The 19,647-nt window shown below is 20.7% G+C and overlaps 1 protein-coding gene across 1 annotated transcript; it reads left to right on the top strand.

Annotated features, from left to right (window-relative positions):
* Nucleotides 1-1,056: 1,056 nt before the first annotated feature.
* Nucleotides 1,057-19,468, top strand: PBANKA_1326700 (conserved Plasmodium protein, unknown function; the record flags this gene model as incomplete). Its single annotated transcript, XM_034566865.1, has 12 exons — nt 1,057-1,341; nt 1,439-1,524; nt 1,647-1,773; nt 1,876-1,940; nt 2,080-2,139; nt 2,395-2,478; nt 2,572-2,669; nt 2,809-2,905; nt 3,032-14,356; nt 14,525-18,776; nt 18,886-19,275; nt 19,391-19,468. The coding sequence occupies 12 exons, from the start codon at nt 1,057-1,059 to the stop codon at nt 19,466-19,468; spliced, it is 16,947 nt and encodes a 5,648-aa protein (XP_034423419.1).
* Nucleotides 19,469-19,647: the final 179 nt, after the last annotated feature.

Raw genomic sequence — 19,647 nt, 5'->3', positions numbered from 1 at the left:
GAATATGTTTTATTTTTTAATTTTAACCTTTTAAAAAGAAATATAAAAATATAGCAACTTTAATTTTATACAATTTTTTGTTTTTTTTTATATAATGTTATGTTTCCGAAAATAAAAGAAATGTGTTTAAATATCATAGTTTCAATACACTAATAAATGTTTCATCATAAATATAAAGATTTTATATACTTTGTATAGTTTAGTTAAATCTTGGGTTATAGAAATAATCATAATTTTAAAATATATTTTTTGCCATACGAATAAATACACATTCATACATATATTCCTATACCAATCTTATTGTAACTATATATTTATTTATAGAAAAAAAAAATAATGAACAAAAAATTAAATATAATTAAATATAACGAAATGATAATCAAAATAATTAAAAAAGAAAATTAACATAAATATATATAAAATTAATAGAAAGGGATTATCCCACAAAAATTAATTATGAATTGTTACTATTTTTGTTTGTGTAATAAGTTTTAAAATATGAAACATTTGTAGTTATGAGAAAAAAACTAATAAACTAAAATAATCCTATTTATATTTTTAAAAAATGTTATTTGGACATATACACATATGTGCTTACATACATACTTAAGGTACATATATAATATATAAGTTCTTTAAATGCTTGCAAAAAATAATAAAATAATAATAAATAGTCATTTTATATATTTTTAGGAACCTTCCGAAATTGAAAGCGTATATATATATATTCCAAAGAAAGCTTCATTAAAGAAACAAATTGCTTATGTTTATCCAAGAAGGCGTAAACACATGAATATATACATACTTGAATTGTTCAATCTGAGGAGCATTCATATAAATGTAGCATTGTGTATGCTTGCTTTGATATTGTATAGTAAAATGATGAATTGATATAGACCATAACATAAGATTTGAAATTACAAATGTAAAAAAATAAAAGCGAAAAAAGGAAAAAACAACATAAAATAACAAAAGAAAGCACAGTTGGGGGTAGCTCAGTGAAAGATATAGAATTCGTTATGATTTCTTTATTACATACAATGAAGGATTGCAAAAATGAACGATTTAGTATGCTTAAAGTTATTAAAAACTAAAAAAGGAAATAACCGGAATAAGATATATACAATTTTACCAAATGATAGCAATAACATAATAGCTTTATTATATATAAAAAATGGAAAAAATATAAAGGAAGAAAATTTTAAATTATATTTCAATGTTTTGAATAGTTATAGTGATGATATTTTACTTAATAATAATACAATAAATGCTTTTTGGATTTACTGCAATAAGGATATTTTTACAAAAAATAAAGTTGTGAAACCTCAAATTCCAATTCTGGTTAAACTAAGAGAATAGCTATTATATATCCACTTAATTTTATCCTTATTATTATCATAACAATAAATTATTTCTTATACACATTTCACATTTATAGGTTTCACAGCAACATGATCATTTGAATTTTTACTTTTTTACCAATGTTCATAAAATAAACTCGCATTTGGAAAGCCGTGGAATAGTGTACTATACAGAAAAAACACATGCAAGCACATACACATATATGCATATATATGGAGTAATATTCTTTCGCCCAGTCAATGTATTTTGTATTTATGTATATTACCATTCTTTATCATTTTTAGAATTAAAGACGAACGATTATATTTCGATATTTATAATAAGACTGATGGAAAAACATATGAACATAACACATTGTACAATTTTTATATTACCTATGATAAATTGTTTCAATTTATGGAGTCATTTAATGTAAGAACAAGAACGAGATAATTAAGAAGGGACCAAATGAAAAAAAAACAAAAAATTATATTGTTATTTTTAATATAATTATTGTCTTTTTTTAACATTTAGAAAAATTTGTCTATATTGGAATCATTCTCTAAAAAGTTTATAAAAATAATATTGAAGGATGAAAAGTAAGGGGAATTTTAAAAAGAATAATGCATATATATAAATAACAATGCGCTGTGTAATTATATTAAAGAAATATATACATCTTTTTTTTTAAATAGATATATGTAAATCATCCCTTCATTATATCTTTATTTTTTGTAGCTCTTTTTTTATTATACTAAATGACATAATATGTGCAGAATTTGTTTCAAATGGACTATGGTGAGATTTAAAGACAAAAATGCCTAACAGCACAATATAAAAAAAAAAATATATTTACACATATTCTAATGATGATAAGAATTTTTAATTCTACATTATTTTAATTTTAAAAGAATTAATTTAAACCTATCCATACATATGCCTATATTTTTATAAGCACATTTAGTTGTTCTTTTATGCTATGGGCTATATTCATTTTCACCAAAGTACAGTTTCAATTATTTACTTAATATTTTATAACTATACATATTTCAGTTTACAAGCAAAAAAAATATTTGCCCTTCAAAACATATTGATGGATGTAGATAATTATATTTATTTCAGTAAATGTATTTCAAGGTAATGATAAAATAATGCTGATAATAATATAAGATAATAATAAATGATTTCATTATATAAGCTTATTTCTTTAATTTTTTTTGTTTTATATAGGAATGATTTCTTATTTCTTTTGACTTTGACACCACAACAATTTCTGATTATTTTCAAGGAAGAAGTGCCATATTTGGCAATAAATATAAACAAGCACGGTAATTATATATCTGCATTTTTTTATTACCATAAATTATTAAGCATTAAATGTGAATTGCACAGAAAATTATCCCCGATTTAAAAATAAATATATGAATTTTTAAATATTTTCTTAACGTATTCTCCTTTTTTTTATAGTATTAACATTTTTTAAGGATTTCGAGGTGAATTATGATGTATCCACTGTTCTTTTGATAGATTTATACAACCATGTGTGGTCCTTTGATATTCGAGCGTAAGTTGATAAGACATAAAATATATTATTAAGTATAAAGCTTAATATAGACTAGCATTACTAAAAATTAATTTATCATTTTTAGAAAGAAATAAATATGTAATTTTGTTCGTATTGGTATTTCAGATTTTCTGATTTATATTTATTTGAAGAAAAAGATAAAACAAGCTTAAAGAGAAATATAAAAATAAAAAGTGTAAAAATTCATCCACTGTATTTAAAAGGAGATCCTGAAAAAAATATAAAAGTAAATGATATTAAAAATGTATATAAAGAAATATATTGTAAAAATAATTACATCAATGAATGTAATTCTGATAATCATACGAAGATAAATTTTAAATCTTATTTCCCTGACTATTTTAAATTCACACAAAAAAAAATTTACGTAAATAAAAATTATAATAACAATGATGATTGTAGCATTAGCTTAAAAAGTTACAAATATTTAGAATATTCAAAATATTCATATATAATTTGTAAATTAAAAAAAATATATTTATTGAATAGTGAAAAATTATACCAAACTATTAAATCTGTTGAGATAGAGAATGAAGAGAAAACCATTAGGGGAAATTTTGATATTTTATATTTTTATGTTCAAAATGAAAATTATAATTATAGTTTGAACAAAATTAGCTTTTCTAACTATGAAAATAGTATACAAATTTTTAATAACAATTATGAAGGTAATATAGAATGCATGACATCTCAATTAAATAATATACAAATTGATTACTACATTGAAGAAAAGTATAATATTTTACAAAATGAAGAAATTTACAATAGTGTTGTTGACCAAAAAAATAGAATTAATCATAGTATGGATCATACTAATATTTTATATGATAACAATAACAATGAGATAGAAAATTATTCTTATGATATAAACACAGTCAAAGATAATTATGAAAATATAAATGTACATAAATTAAAAAATATAGAAAGCATGGTAAACAGTCTTAATAGTATGCTACCCAAGTATATTCAACTTATTAATATGTATCCCATTTATTGTGATATTAAAAAATTATTTTTAATTAGTAGGTTTAAATGGGATTATAATAAGAACTATTATGAATATAAAAAAAATATTAATAATAATTTGATATACAATAAAAGCATCTATAAAAACAGAAAGCTTCTCTATAGAAAAAAATTGAACTTGGTGAAAATTAACTCATGTAAAGAATATTATTTTATTGAAATATTTTTTTTTAAGAAAAATGATAATATAAATAAAAGGCATGTAATAGTATTAAGAAAGACAAAGGTAAACAGAAACGTTGAATTTCTACTTGTTCTTAAAAATTACAATTATTTTTATGTAAATGAGAAAAAAAAACACTATCTTTTTAATGTTGATAACACATTATGCAAATTAATATTTAAAAATAATATTAATACATTGATTAGTATATGTGCATATAATATACGAGAAAAGGCAGAAAGTATTATAAAGGTAAATAATTTAAAAAGACAATACTATTACTTCATAATGCTATATAACGGTTTTTTAAATAAAAATATATTTTTAATAAAAAAAAGTTTAAATATTCATAAGTTTAAAGAAATGCTATTATTTTGTAGAATATTATTTCATTATATTTGGAATAATTTTAATATGGATATTATTTATTTTTATTTTATTGATTATTTTTCGTTTATAAATCATATATGGAAGAAAAAGTATAAAAACAAATTTAAATATATTAAGAAACAAATAAAAGAAAAAAAAGAATTTATACAAATTTACTTTTCTTTGAACTTAAAAAAGATATTTGACATAGTAGACATTGTTGGAAAAAAATATCTCTGTTTTCAAAATAACAAAGAACTTAAAAATTCATTAATGAAAGACATTTTCGATGCTAATCATAAGATGTCACAGAAAAAAATAAATCTGGATAACAACAAGTACAAAATGAAAAATAAAAACATGGTGCAGAAAAATGAAAATAAGAAAAGCCAAGCGAAAAGTCAACAAGTGCAAAAAATGCAAATGCCTAATAGCTCTAATAATGAAAACTATAGCCTCAGAAACAGTAAAACCAAAACAAAATCACACTTCATTAAACCAGATAAATGTACCTCGAATGATAAAAATTTTAATAATTTTGAGCAAATCTATAATAACATAATAAATGTAGAAAAAATAAAAGGAAATGTAAATTCAAATAGTATAAACAAAATAAACAATAGTAATAAAATAATTGCAATGGATCATAATCAAACGAATAATTTAAATAACTATAAAGAAAGCGTTCGAAACTCATCATATGGTGGTATGAAGAAAATGAATAAAAAGAAAAAAAAAAATGAAGAAAAGAAGGTAAGCATATTTTCAAAAGATCAAACAACTGATATTGACACCGAACAAATTCGACAAAATAATAATTACAATAATTTAAATAATAAATACTTACAAATACTTGAATTTTATTATTTTGAAAAAATGTGTTATAACGAACATTATAATATATTTGTTAATAAAAAATATAGTATGGAGATATGCACAATCACATTGCATTTTATTATATCATTTATTGATCGCTTTGGGGAAAAAATAAATAATAAAAAGATACTAGGGAAAAATAAAATGAAAAAAATATTTTTAGAAATGAATAAATATATATATATGGTTAAAATGATTATGAGCATAATAGAAAGAAATTATTACGCAAATATAGAGAAAAAGACAAAAAGGAATGTAAGCAAAATAAATGTTTGGAGAGACGATAATTTTTTTTATAAATATAATGGAAATAATTGTGAACAAAATTTTATAAATCATGCATATATAAATGTATATAATATGTATGATACTATTTCAGAAATGTTATATGTCGAAAAGTTACATTCTGACAAAATAAGTAAATTAATTCATAATCACTATTATGATTTTAATACGTCTAATATTAATAACCAAGTAGACAAATTTAAATATAAAAATGATGAAGACAAAAGTAATCATGATTTGCCACTTCAAGCTGTTAATAAAAATGCTGAAAACGAACAAATCAACCTTAAGGATAAAGTTCATAATATAAATCGTTTATTAAATTTGCATCGAAATGAAAAATTGATGATGTACAACAATACTAAGGATACAATTACCAACTGTACATATGATAGAAAAATTTACAGCACATACAAACTAGAAAGCATAATGAATAATGAATATAGAGATATGCTGAATGAAAATGATTATAAAAAGTTATTTTTTTGTTTATGTTACTGTTATACAATAATAACAAAAATGAAGAAAATTCCTTATCTTAATATGAAGAATATATTATATAAAGAAGTAATTAATTCAAATAAATTAATTAATAAAAACATTACATTTGATTATGTTATATATGGCATTCTTAATAATAACAACCTTAGTGCAACCATTTATTATATTTATTCAAAAAAATACGAATTTCTTTTTAATTTTATCGTATTATATTTCAATTATTATATTTTGCACAACTTTTTTCTGAATACACGCAATGTATTTATTAAAAAATTTTATGGTTTTTTTACCCGAGTAATCGAAAATTATAATACTGGTATAAAGAATGATGATGTTGATAAAAACTGTGAGAATAATAAATTAAATAGAAAGGGAGAAAAAGACAAAACAAAGAAAGAAAAGAAGAAGACATCAGAGTATTACTCATTTTTTAACAATTTTTTAAATGCAATCATAAATGATTTTGACAACATAATTAATAAAAAGGAAGGATCTACGTATAATCGATTTATTTATGATTTGTTTGAAATCATTCAAAATTATGAACTCCATAGAAGAAATGCATATAAAAAAATGATAAATAGTAAAGATGCCGTTGATCCAATCATTAGCCATAAAATGGATTATAATAATAATACACATAAAACAGACATTGTACCAAGGGAAGGAAATTGCAATTATATAGAGATGGATAAATTTAATTCCATTAATAAAACTGATCAAAATCTAAATAATTCTAAAAGATATTGGAATAATTCATATTTTGGAAAAAATTGTATAATAGATGCCATTTATGAAATATATAATATGTATTATAATATAAAAGACAATTTTATAAAACTGGAAAATGAGATTAATGAAAAAAACATGGATAGTGTTTTTAATTTTCATTATAATTTAAAAAATTCTATTAAGTGTAATTTGCAAAATATAATTCTATTAATTTATAAATTAATCATAAAGGACAAAAAAATAAATAAAACAAATAATTGCATTAAAGATCAAATAATGAAACAATTAATAAGGAATTCCAAAATACCATTTGCTTTTATGCATTTGAATCCACACGAAATTATAATAAATTATTATGGAAAAGTTATATACAGATTATTATGCAATAATATAGATAATTATCTAGATGTATGCATATATATATTGAAAATATTATGCGTTGATGTTTTAAAGTTTTTTAAAGCTATAGCTTTTTATACAGTAAAAAAATATATTAGAAATAAACTGGTACTTTTTTTGACCAAAAATAAATGCTCATTTAATCTAGTTGATAAAAAAGCTATAAAATTTATTTCAATTTTAGAAATATTTTATAAAAATAGTTCATACACTACTGAGCATAATAATGAATATACTAGATATATATTGAACAATAATATTTTTAGACTATATGAAAATATGACATTTTTTAAGGCTTTCAAAAAGAATATACTTCAAGCTGGTTATAATTACATATTTAATATAACATATAAAGAAAAAAACGTTTTAAATATTTTTAATTATCTCATAAATGTCTATAATAAATTATTTTCACAAAATACAAGTTTTTTAAGTTATTTTAATCAGATGTCTTTCTTATTTATTCCTTTCATTATACAGAATTTTTATTGTACTTATGACATTAGCATTTTAGATGTTGGTCAAAAGCATATAGACAAGGAAAGACGAAAAAAAAATCAATCAAAATTAAAGGACACGCATTTATTTTTACGAAATGTAAAAATTAATTACAAAAAAAAAAAGAAGAAAACAAGAGGAATCATAATGACAGCTGATAATTATTGGCACCATAAGCGAAATATGCACGCCTACACAAAAAATAAAAGTATCATCCGTTACTCTAAGATTCTTCATAAAATTCGTAATGAACGATGGATGCGTCATTTCAAATTAAATAAAATTTCTCATAAAACAAATAAATGGATTAAAATTTCTACGTACAAAATATCCGATTTTTATAGAAACAGTTTTATAAATAATAATAAACGCATATCAAATATAGAAGGCACTAAAAATTTTAATAAAAAACATGCTTTATCAAAAACGGATTTAAAAAATGAATTAAATTATGATGAATCTATAAAAAGTTTGGAAAATAAATATGATAAAAATAAATATCATATACCAAATAATGTAGAGGCAATTAAAGAACTTATGAACACAGAAAAATACATGAATCATGATAATAAAAATACTAGTCTAAATTTTTCTAATAAATCTGTTTATTGCTATTATGCAAATAAAAAAGGAAATGAAAATATCATCACTTATAATATGGGAAAAAATTGGATGAAGCTAAAAGGGAAAGAAATAGATGATCTAATATATATTTGTCACAAAAATTTAGATAAAAATATTATTAAAGAAAACAATATAAAAAGCATAAATAAATATATACACGATTTTAATGCAAATAAGAACCCGTGGCATTGTGATTATAATTATGATAATGAATGTTATTGTTATTTATGCTTTACAAATAAAAATGAATATCAAGAAAAACATTTAAAAAAAAAAAAAAAAAAAGTTGAATGTAAAAATGAAGAAGAATTTATGAGTATGCCTATTGATTATAATTATTGCAACGTTGATGCAATAGACATATTTGTTCTTCATAATAATCATATTATTGAAAAAGTTTCAGAAATCGATTATAAAGATAAAGTTATTACTAATGATAAAAACAATGAATACTCATATGTAAATAATACATTTATACTTGAAAAAAATTGTAATATAAATAAACAATATACAAATTTGAGCTCAAACAAAATTACGACTTTATCAGAAAATAATCAAAATGAAAAATATAATCATAGTATAACTCACGAAGACAAGATGAATCGAAGTTCTTATGGAGTAGCAGCTCCCGTTTTAAAAACATATGAAAACTACGCATATAATTACAAACTAATTCCACTTGAAGTATCTACACATGGATCTTATTTATGTTGTTCTTTGTCAATGCTAAAAACTGTAAATACTAATATTATGCTCAGAATTGTATTAGAAAAAAGAGGGATTCTATTTTTACACTTTATATTAAATTATTTTTTAATTAAAAATGCAAAAAGAAGAACAAAATGTCCCATGAAAAATGAAATATATACGCGTAATAGTTTTCTTATAGTACGAGAAAAAAAATATGAAAATATAAAAGAAAGACACCAACAGAGACATAATATATCTGATTCTACATATCCACTTTTAATTAGTAATCAATATGATGAAGATTTAATTGTATTTAATAATATGGCCAAAGGAAATAATCAATATTGCAAAGAAAATAAAAAAAACATTGTGAACAATTTAAATGCGAAACCAATTTATAAGCATGTAGTTTTAAAAAATTGTAACAATAATAAAAAAAAAAAAATAAAAATAAAAAGTTTATTCTATGAGTTAATAAAATTAATGAATATAAAATCGTATGATGACAAATTGTTTATATATATTTTAAATTATTACATTGATAACAATAATATATCTATTATATTTGTTGTTCTATTAACATTAAAATATTTTAGCACCAATTTTTTCAAAACCCTTCACAAATCGAAAGAATTCAATTTTTATGAAATTATAAAAATTGGGACTAAATACAAAAGTCTTAATGAAAAAAACGATAAAACGTATACATCAAATGAAAATATAAAAGAAAAGCGTTCAAAATTTTGTAGTAAAAAACACAAGAATATAGATTTTAATATAAGCATAAATTTATACGAGAAATACTTCTTAAAAATAATAAGTTATATTCAAAATAATTTAAGAAATAAAGCGAATAGTTTTATATATGAATATATTGAGTCTTTTTTGGAATGCCTTGGCATTTTTTTATACAAATTTGATTTTTTATATAATCTGACCTTTTTGAATAGCTGCTCATCTTCTCCATGTGTATGTTTAAAAAATAAAAAGAATAGTGAATGTATTCAAAAAACTAATTTAAAAGTACTAGACAAATTAGGAAGCAACAAAAACGAACATAATTTCTTTAGTTTAAATATTTTAAAGAGTAGAAATCCTGATATATATATATCTTATAATATGATGACAAAACTTAGTAGAAATTTTTTATTATTTAATTATTTATCATATGAGCATATTAATAATAAGTTCGGCATGAATAGCCATAACTATTTTGGAGATAATAATGTTTTTACATTATACAATGAAAAATATGTATCAACAAATAAAATCAATAATTTTCACAAATTTGTGCTTAGTTACTTTTTAGCTAATCAAACTTATACATCTATGTATTTTTTTATTTTGAAAAATTTGAGTTTGTTTCAATCATTTAAAAATTGCAACTATTTAGTAAAACATGTGTATCGAAAAGAAGAAAAGAAACATGTTTTGTTAAATATATCTTCCAATTTATATATATCATATGCTCCTTGCTATTTATATTCTCGCTTATCCAATAATTTGTTACCATTATCTTTATATAATGCTGGTGTAATATTTATATATGAGTTAAAATCATATCTCCTAAAGAATAAAAAAATATCAAAGAAAACATGTTTAAATAAAGACCGATTAATGGATATATCTGCATGTGATAAAGAAATTGAATACAAAGAAAATGAGAATAATGAAGTCGACTTTAACGAATGGAATATCAGTCAAAGTATTAATAAAATGTGCAAAAAAATTTTAAGAAAAGATATTGATGATATATACTATATACCTCTCAATATATTAAGCTTTTTAAATGTAAAATTATTCTTATGCATATTTGTATTTAGCAGTGTTGATATATTTGATTTCAACACAAACAATCTAGATAATCCTTTATATGTAAATATATATTATTTTAAAAAATTGACTAAATGCTTTGCTACATCGGTTTATGAGGCATATTTCGGTTGCAAATCAAATTTTAAAAAAAGTATAAAACAAAAGCTAGAAGAAGAAAAACGATTGAATAAGCATATATTTAAACTAGCTATAGAAAATTTAAAACGGTATAAAGAAAATTATATAAATATTGTGAATCGAGAAAAAGGTACCGAAAATGATAAACATGAAATTCGAAATAGCTATGAGAAATCGAATCCACTCATAAAATTTGAAATAAGTAATAACAATCAATACCAATTTTGCTTTGAAAATATAGCATTAATAAAAAAAATAAAGAACAAGAACTATGAATATAAAGACAAAGATAATTTCAGTTTGATGCAAAAATTGAGAAGCATAAAACACATTAAAGACGATTGTAAAAAAAATAAGCATATATATAATGGCAGAATAAATTTTGATAAAGTATTTGATTTTTATACATGTAATAAAGATTTATCATTGAAATTTTTATTAAAAAAATATATAGATGAGTCATTTTTTCAAAAATATTTTTCTCCTTTTTCTCTTTTTGAAAATATATTTAAGAATGAAAATGAAGCATATGCAGACATTGATCAGTATCGCTTATATGACAAAACAGAAAATGAAAAATCAACTACAAATAAATTAGACAGGATTGTATCAAATGAACATATTTTATATAATAATCATAATACAGCAAAGACAAAAAATATGAAAGAATTATATAATTTTAATGATTTTTTTGCATACATAAGAAAATGGAAAAATTGTGAAGAAATAATTAAAATTAAAAACGGATTTTGCAACGATAATGATATTCATATTTGCAAAGACAATACACAACATTTTAATGAAAACAAATTTAACAAATATTGTAATAATAATTCTATCTATGCTATTTGCAGTACTCATTTAAAAGAAAATCAATTATATTTTTTAAAATATTTTAATATAAAATATTTTCTTACTACTTTCCAACCACTAATAGCATACCACATATTAATTTTAAATTGTATTTTTTATAAATATGATAAATCAAACAATTTCGAAGATTATTTATATGTAAATAATTATGATGTAAAATTATTGAATGATTACATTATTAGCAACAATATTACTTTACCGTTAAAATTAGAAGAGTGTCTAAAAAATATGCTTATAAAATTGTGTCTAGAATTGGCTATATTTTACTTTAATAACAACAATATATTGTGCTCTATCTTGTGCTTTCTGGATTTATGCAATATTCGCATTGAAAAATTAAAAATGTATATTCTTTCTATGAAAAGTGTACATTATTATTTTAAAAAAAATTATAAAAGAAAAACATTTTGGGATAAGTGGATAAAAAAATGTTTTCAATTTTTTAATATCAAAAATAGTTTTCATATCAATTCATCCCAAAAAAATAAAAGCATATTTTATGAAAGTTTTACTTCCCTACACATAGACTTTTATGAGCTTTTTAATAAAACATTTATAGAGCTAGTTGTAATTAAGTTGTTTTTAGAATTGTCAAAGGAAAATGATGAATTTGAACAAATAGGCAAAAAAACAAATAATAAATATGAAGATGACAAAAATAGCTCTACAAATATTAGAAGAGATGTTATTTCTTCCAATTTTTATGATAATAAACAAGCAGTTTTAAATAATACTGTTGGAAATATGCATGCTAATAATACGAAAACACAATACTCTAATTTTCAGAGCACTTATAATGTATTCGAAAGACGAAATAATTTAAGTGAGATGGAGAAATTCACCCAAATAATGGAATATAGTGATATAGATAAAAAAAAAGAAAAAAAATATTTATCCAGTGAAGAAAGTACTAAAAATTATCCTAACAAAGAAGTTAATTGTAATATATCTGCTTATGAAAAGCCCAATTTTATTGAATCTAATGATAAAAAAATATCCAGTATAGATGACAATAAAAATGAAAACAACAAAAATAAAGTAAATTATTATACATATAAAGAAGACAGTGTAAAGATGTTCATTTTAATTTTATTAGAGAAATCCATACAATATAGAATTAAAGAAAAAAAGAAGAAAAAAAAAAAAAAAATTTATAACGATTTTTTGAACATTATACCACTGTATTGCAATGTTAATAATGTGCATCAACCACTCACATTATTACATATTTTAAGTCGTAAAAATGATATTTTTGTTTTTTTTTACGAATGCATTGATAAAAAAATTGACATAAAAACATGCCAAGATATTATTAATTTATATACAAAAAATAAATATACCAAAAAAAATATAAGCATTTTTCTTGAGCATATGAAAAAAAATATGTCTTTTTTGATAAAATTACAAAATATGATAAAAAATAATAAATTATTAGATATACGAAACTATTCTAAAGAAAATAATAATGATTTGATAAAATATTCTATCGAAAATATTGAATCTGAATCTCTTACAATATCAGATATCAGTGTTCGATGGCTACCTTCAAATAGTAGTAACATATCATTAGTATTATTAGAAAAACTGAAAAAGGTTTTTATTACAAATACAGATTTTTATAGTATTGAAAGTACTTCGAAGTATGCTAACAAATCCGCTTTGCAAATTTTATATACAATTATTTACAGTGATTTCGATTATAAAAATGTTCAGTTTGCCATTGAATTTATTATTCAGAATAATCACAATTATACAAAGTTTTATATTTATCTAACTGCTTATGTTGAATTCATTTTTAAAAATAATTATCCATATTTATTTTTAAAAAAATGTAAATATGTTGTAGAAAAGGAATTTCTTGAAAAAAACGAAAATTCTATTAACTTAAAAAAATACGAAAAACTTTTTGGTCTCAATTTTAATACACATAATGAATTAAAAACGTTTTTAATGCATTTCAAAAAAAAAAAAGAAGAATATGATAGTTTAATTATTTTATTAAAAAATATGTGGCTCTTTTTTCAAATTATAGATTATTTATTATTTTTAAGTAAAATTCAAGTCATCGATACAAATAAGTTAAAATTTTATAATTTTATTCAAAACTTAACAAACTATAAAGACAAATCATCAGATTTATTTTTTAAAATTATCAATAAAGAAGAAACAACATATTCACTAGTTTTTTTTCTCATAGCCAATGATATATTTAATTTATTAAGACGTTTTTTTTATATCTTTTACTTTGATACACCAATTTTTTGTTTATACAACTTTGTTAAATGTATAAAATCGTATAAAATATCCAAAGCAAAATATTATCTTCAAAAGCATTATAACAAATATATTAAAATTGATAAAAGAAATAGTTCAGACAATTTATATCATATATTTTGTACTCACGTAATAAATTATTTGTTACTGGATTTACCCCACATAAGGTATTTAATTTTTTCTGTTTATCTAAAATAGTGTTTATTGTTACGTCTTATTTTAAATATATACATTTTTATTCAATGTAATTATAATTTAAGATAATTTTTTTGTTAACCATACACATATGCATATATATTTAATACATTTCATTGCCTTCTTATGTAATATTTTAGGTATTTTATATTAAAGATTCTAATGGAAACAAAATTTGATTACAAATATAGATTTTATTATTACACATATAAAAATTTATATAGTCTTAATCTGGAAAAAGAAATATATATGGATATTTTTCGTGTTTGTGAAGAGTTAATAAGTCAAAACAAATTTACATATATAAAAAATATGCTATCTAAAATATATTCACAAATAGAAGATATAGAACAATATGCTTTTGAGTACAACAAACTTTTCATCATGTTGAATAAATTTGTGCTCCTACATTATTCTTGCTTTAAAAAATTTATACATATAATAAAAAACAGAAAAAGCAAAGACGATTATATAAGCTTATTATATCATAATTCTCTTTCTTTTGGTTATTCAAAAGTAATTTTTCTCTTATTTCTTCTAAATTATTCTTATTCCTTCCAATCAAGATTAAGCATTTTTGAGCAAATCCATATTTTATTTTTATGTATATTTTTAATAAATGTTATAAAAAATAAAGAGCCAAATTACAAAAAAAACAATATAAATAAAAAAAAAAGTATATATACATTTAATTATGTAAAGAATAAGGTACACATATCAGAAAACCTGTTTAATAATAAATCAATGAGGAAAAACAAAGATGATAAAATTAGACAAAAAAATAATACAAAGTTGTGTATATTAAAATTTTTGCCCCTAAATGATGAAGAGTATAAAAAAATATTTTTGTTTAAGGATTACAATGAAAATAGAAAAAAATATATTAAATACTATAATGGGGGAATTCTAAATTTTGAAATATATAATAAATATATTAATTTACGAAACCAATTTTATAATTATTCAGAAAAGTATTTCTACGATTTTACAAAAAACATAAATATCATTAAATATTTATGTATTCATAAACATACAATTAAAAACTTAAAATTAAAGCTTATATATTTATTAAGTTTAAGTACAAAAAGTAAAATATCCATAAATTTTGATAAATTAAGTATATCTTATATAAAAGACATTTTAAAAGGTATAAGTTCGTGGACAAATTGGAATACAAATGTACATGTTCATTGTGTTACTAAAAATATTTATGTAGATAGTGAGAAACAGGCCCAGAAAAAACTCAACAAAATGATGAACCCCATTTATAGAAATTCTCAATTAAATAATTCAAAAAATAGAATCAAAGATAAAAAAAATCACGAATATAATCACAATGCAGCAATGAATTCGTTGGAAACGCTGCATATAATAGAAAATAGTAGAAACAATAATAATCATACTAGTAGTAGAAATAGTATAAGAGCGAATGAAAATTCTGTTTCTAATATAAAAATTCTCGATGCATATAGAGCTGAAAATTGCAATGAAAATATAATGAAGAATAACAATTTCAAAGGTACCGATAATTACCATCCTAATAAAAGTAATAATAATTTAGACTCCAAATTTATTTTTATTGTAAAAGAATCAAATGATAATGAGCTATCTAAAACGAACACCAATTTATTATTAAGCATATTTATTTGCATAAATAATTTAATAAATAATTTAGATGTAATTAAAGCACAATATATTATAGACAATTTTTATATTGATAAAATATATGATGAAATAAAATGTGATGAAAAAAATAAAATGTCAGCAGAATTGTTAGAAAACAAAAAGAACAATGAGTGTGATTATAATTCAAAACGACTTAATAAATTCAATAGTATTAAAAAAAAGAAAATTGGAAAAGATTCATTTTCGAATATTGCCAAAAATACAAATATTTGCTCATATTTTTATGAATATTTAAATGAAGAAGAGCAAGAAAATTCATATCATTATAATTCTCTTTGTAAAATAGGAAATTATGAAATAAACCAATTCAATATATTGAATCCAGAGAGTAAAAAAAAAGATGATATAGATGTAAAAAAAAATATAGAAATTAAATTAAATTTGAATAATAATGATTCGTTTTTAAAAATTGATGATATATATAAATATATTTATTATAATTCAGTTTATTCACTTGTTATTTTTTATTATTTGTGTATTGACGCAAAATTCGGACTACAATTAATGAAATTATTTAATTATCCCAAAACAAAGAATAGAAATAAATGCAACAATGCATATGCGTTATTTTTTAATAATGCTATAAGCCGATGTAGTTCTGACATATATAAGTTTGTTTTGCAATCACAATTATTATTTTGCATTAAAAGAAATACCTATATTGTTTTAAGACCTATATTTTGTGATTTTAAAAATGAGGTGCCAATTTTAAAGATTTTTTATTATGTTTTAAAATATTTTATCAAGGTTAAAAAGGGAACAACGTATGATGCATTGGCAGGAAATAAATTTATACACTTATTTAATAGCAGATTAAATTTGGTATGTGCAAACTTATTGGTTTATCATAACTTTATATTATTTTTATTGGATAATTTTTATGTATGCTCCTATAAAAAATATATTTGTACAAATTGTAAAAAGCAATGTTACACCAATCATACACACTCTAAAGACATAAATATTAATAATTATGATACCAAAATAAATATAAATGAATATGCAGCAAATAGTAAAAATAAATATGAATCAAATAAAGCTTTTATATATTATGAATGCTCATATGAATTTTTAAACAAGCATATTAATTTAGTATCAACTAATTCCTGCAGCATATTATACAAAAGGTTTTATTTTAAAACTATATTAGATGCTTATTTTTACATATTAAAAATTTTGATAAAAAATCGGTATAGTAAAAATATTTTAAACGACCAAAAAGGTTATAAAGAAGCTAAAGACAGAAAAAGACAAAGAAAATCTTACTATTGCAGTATTGGAGATATTAGAAAATTATTGCCTAGCGTTAAATATTCAGGTCCACACTTGTCTAATTATCTTTTCTCTAATTTAATCACAATCTACGTATCGAACAATATAATATTACCACTAGAAATGGAAGTAGAAATTATAATTTTTTTATATAGAATAGCATGCAAATTTACATCAGAAGAACACATTAATCAAATTACGTGCATAATCAAAAAAAGAGTTTTAATTTATATTAAAAAGAAAAAAAATCATATTATTTATAGATTATTGCTAAATATAAATGAATACAGTAAATTATACTTTATTTTTAAATTAATTTTTGAAAATAAATTGATATTTGATTTTTTAAAATGTAGTAAAAATGTGTTTTCACATTTAAACGCATATAATTTTAATAATGATCTAAGTGTCTCATTAAACAGTAATTGTTCAATATATCATGAAAGGGTCTACAAATTAAAGAATTATTTTTTTAACGATACTGGAAAAGTACCCAAAAATTTATGTGACAATGTTTTTGGAAATGATAAATGCGCATGTCAAATTAGCAATTACAATGATACAAACATAAGTCAATGCCCAAAAAATCATGAAAATTGTTGTAATATTTTTACAAAAGAAGAAAACATTGTGAAAACAACAAATTTAAAATTTTTTTTAAATATTCTTGATAATATGTACAAAAAAGATAAATTGAAGAGAAATGAAATGGAAAAAAACAAAATGAACATTTGCTATGATTTTAATAATTTATATTTCACAGACTTGTTAAACTTGTATGAAAGAAATGTAATTTTGTTCCAACACAAGAATAATCAAAATAAGTTGTGTTTATTTTATGATGATCATTTTTTTGTGTATATATTAGCATTCTACATAAGTATTTATTGCAAACAATTCAATAAGGGGAATTTTGAACTTATAATCACAATTTATAAAAAAATTGGATTAAAGTATGAATTGTATAAACTTTTACATAAAAGAACGAAAGATTGCATAAATATGCTAAAATCTGATAAAGACATTTTTGAAAATGATGGCACAATTCAAACAATAATATTTTGTATAAACATATTACATCATTGTGCTTTGATACTATTAGAAATCCAAAATTTGTATAAATATAATCGTAATATAAATAATATATATCTTTTAATTTTGCAACTTAAGTATATTTATTTATATAATAAGCATATGTTACAAAATACAAAAAATCAAAATTTTAAATTATATATAAATAATTATATTAAATTAGGCAGCTTAATAAACAATAATGTATGTAACAACGAGATTCATGAGATTTTCGAAAATATTATACAAAATAACATTCAAGTTGGCTATTACAAAATAAAATTTTTAAATTTATCGCTTGAGAATCTCATTTTTTTAGTTGAATCTCATCCGTCATTTTATGAAACCCTAATTTTGTTAAAGGTAATTATAAGAAATTTTATAACAATAAAAAATTTTTAATAGCTATATTTTTTTTGCGAAAAAGTTAATGCACTTTTACGAAAATCTTTTATTATATTTCCCTTCTTAGGCTTATGAGAAATATTATGATGACATAGTATACTCATTTATACCAAAAATTTTATACATCCAAGTTGTTATATATGGAAACAAAAAATACTTGCATGATTACTGTTCTTACAGTTATATTGATAAAAATACAATCAGATATATAGTGAAATTATTTATGATAAACAGTGTTCATTTAAAATATAATAATAATTTCCCAACAAAAAAATATAAGTATATAACTATCAAAGAAAATACTTTAATCTTTGACTTTTCATCATACATAAAATCAGCAATAAATCTCAACATTCCAAAAGAAAATAAAAAAGACGATATTTTTAATTATCCTATGCATACAATATCGCTTAAATATATTTTAAGTCAATTAAATAATATAGATTATAAAATAAAGGTAAATATTATATATAATATATAAATATAGATATACATAACAATTTCCAAGTATATATATATATATATATATATGCATTTATTAAAATAATTTGCTTAATATATTTTTCCTGCAGGCTTGCAAAAAATTAGGTTCTGATTTTGATGATATGCATTATGAATGCAAAAATATTCTAAATTTGACAATGACTTAGGAAATAAATATACATATGTTTTTATGCCTATTCCGAGCGTATGCAAAAATTAAAATATTTAAACTCTTATTTTGACATAATAAAAAAAATAATTATGCCTATTTATTTACAGTATTTGCATAATATTTCCAATATTACATTATTACATGTATTTGCATATGTATATTTTTTTAATTTTC

The sequence above is a fragment of the Plasmodium berghei genome (genome assembly GCF_900002375.2).
Source record: "Plasmodium berghei ANKA genome assembly, chromosome: 13".
NCBI classification, from domain to species: Eukaryota; Apicomplexa; class Aconoidasida; order Haemosporida; family Plasmodiidae; genus Plasmodium; species Plasmodium berghei.
This window is presented reverse-complemented; position numbering and strand designations above follow the sequence as displayed.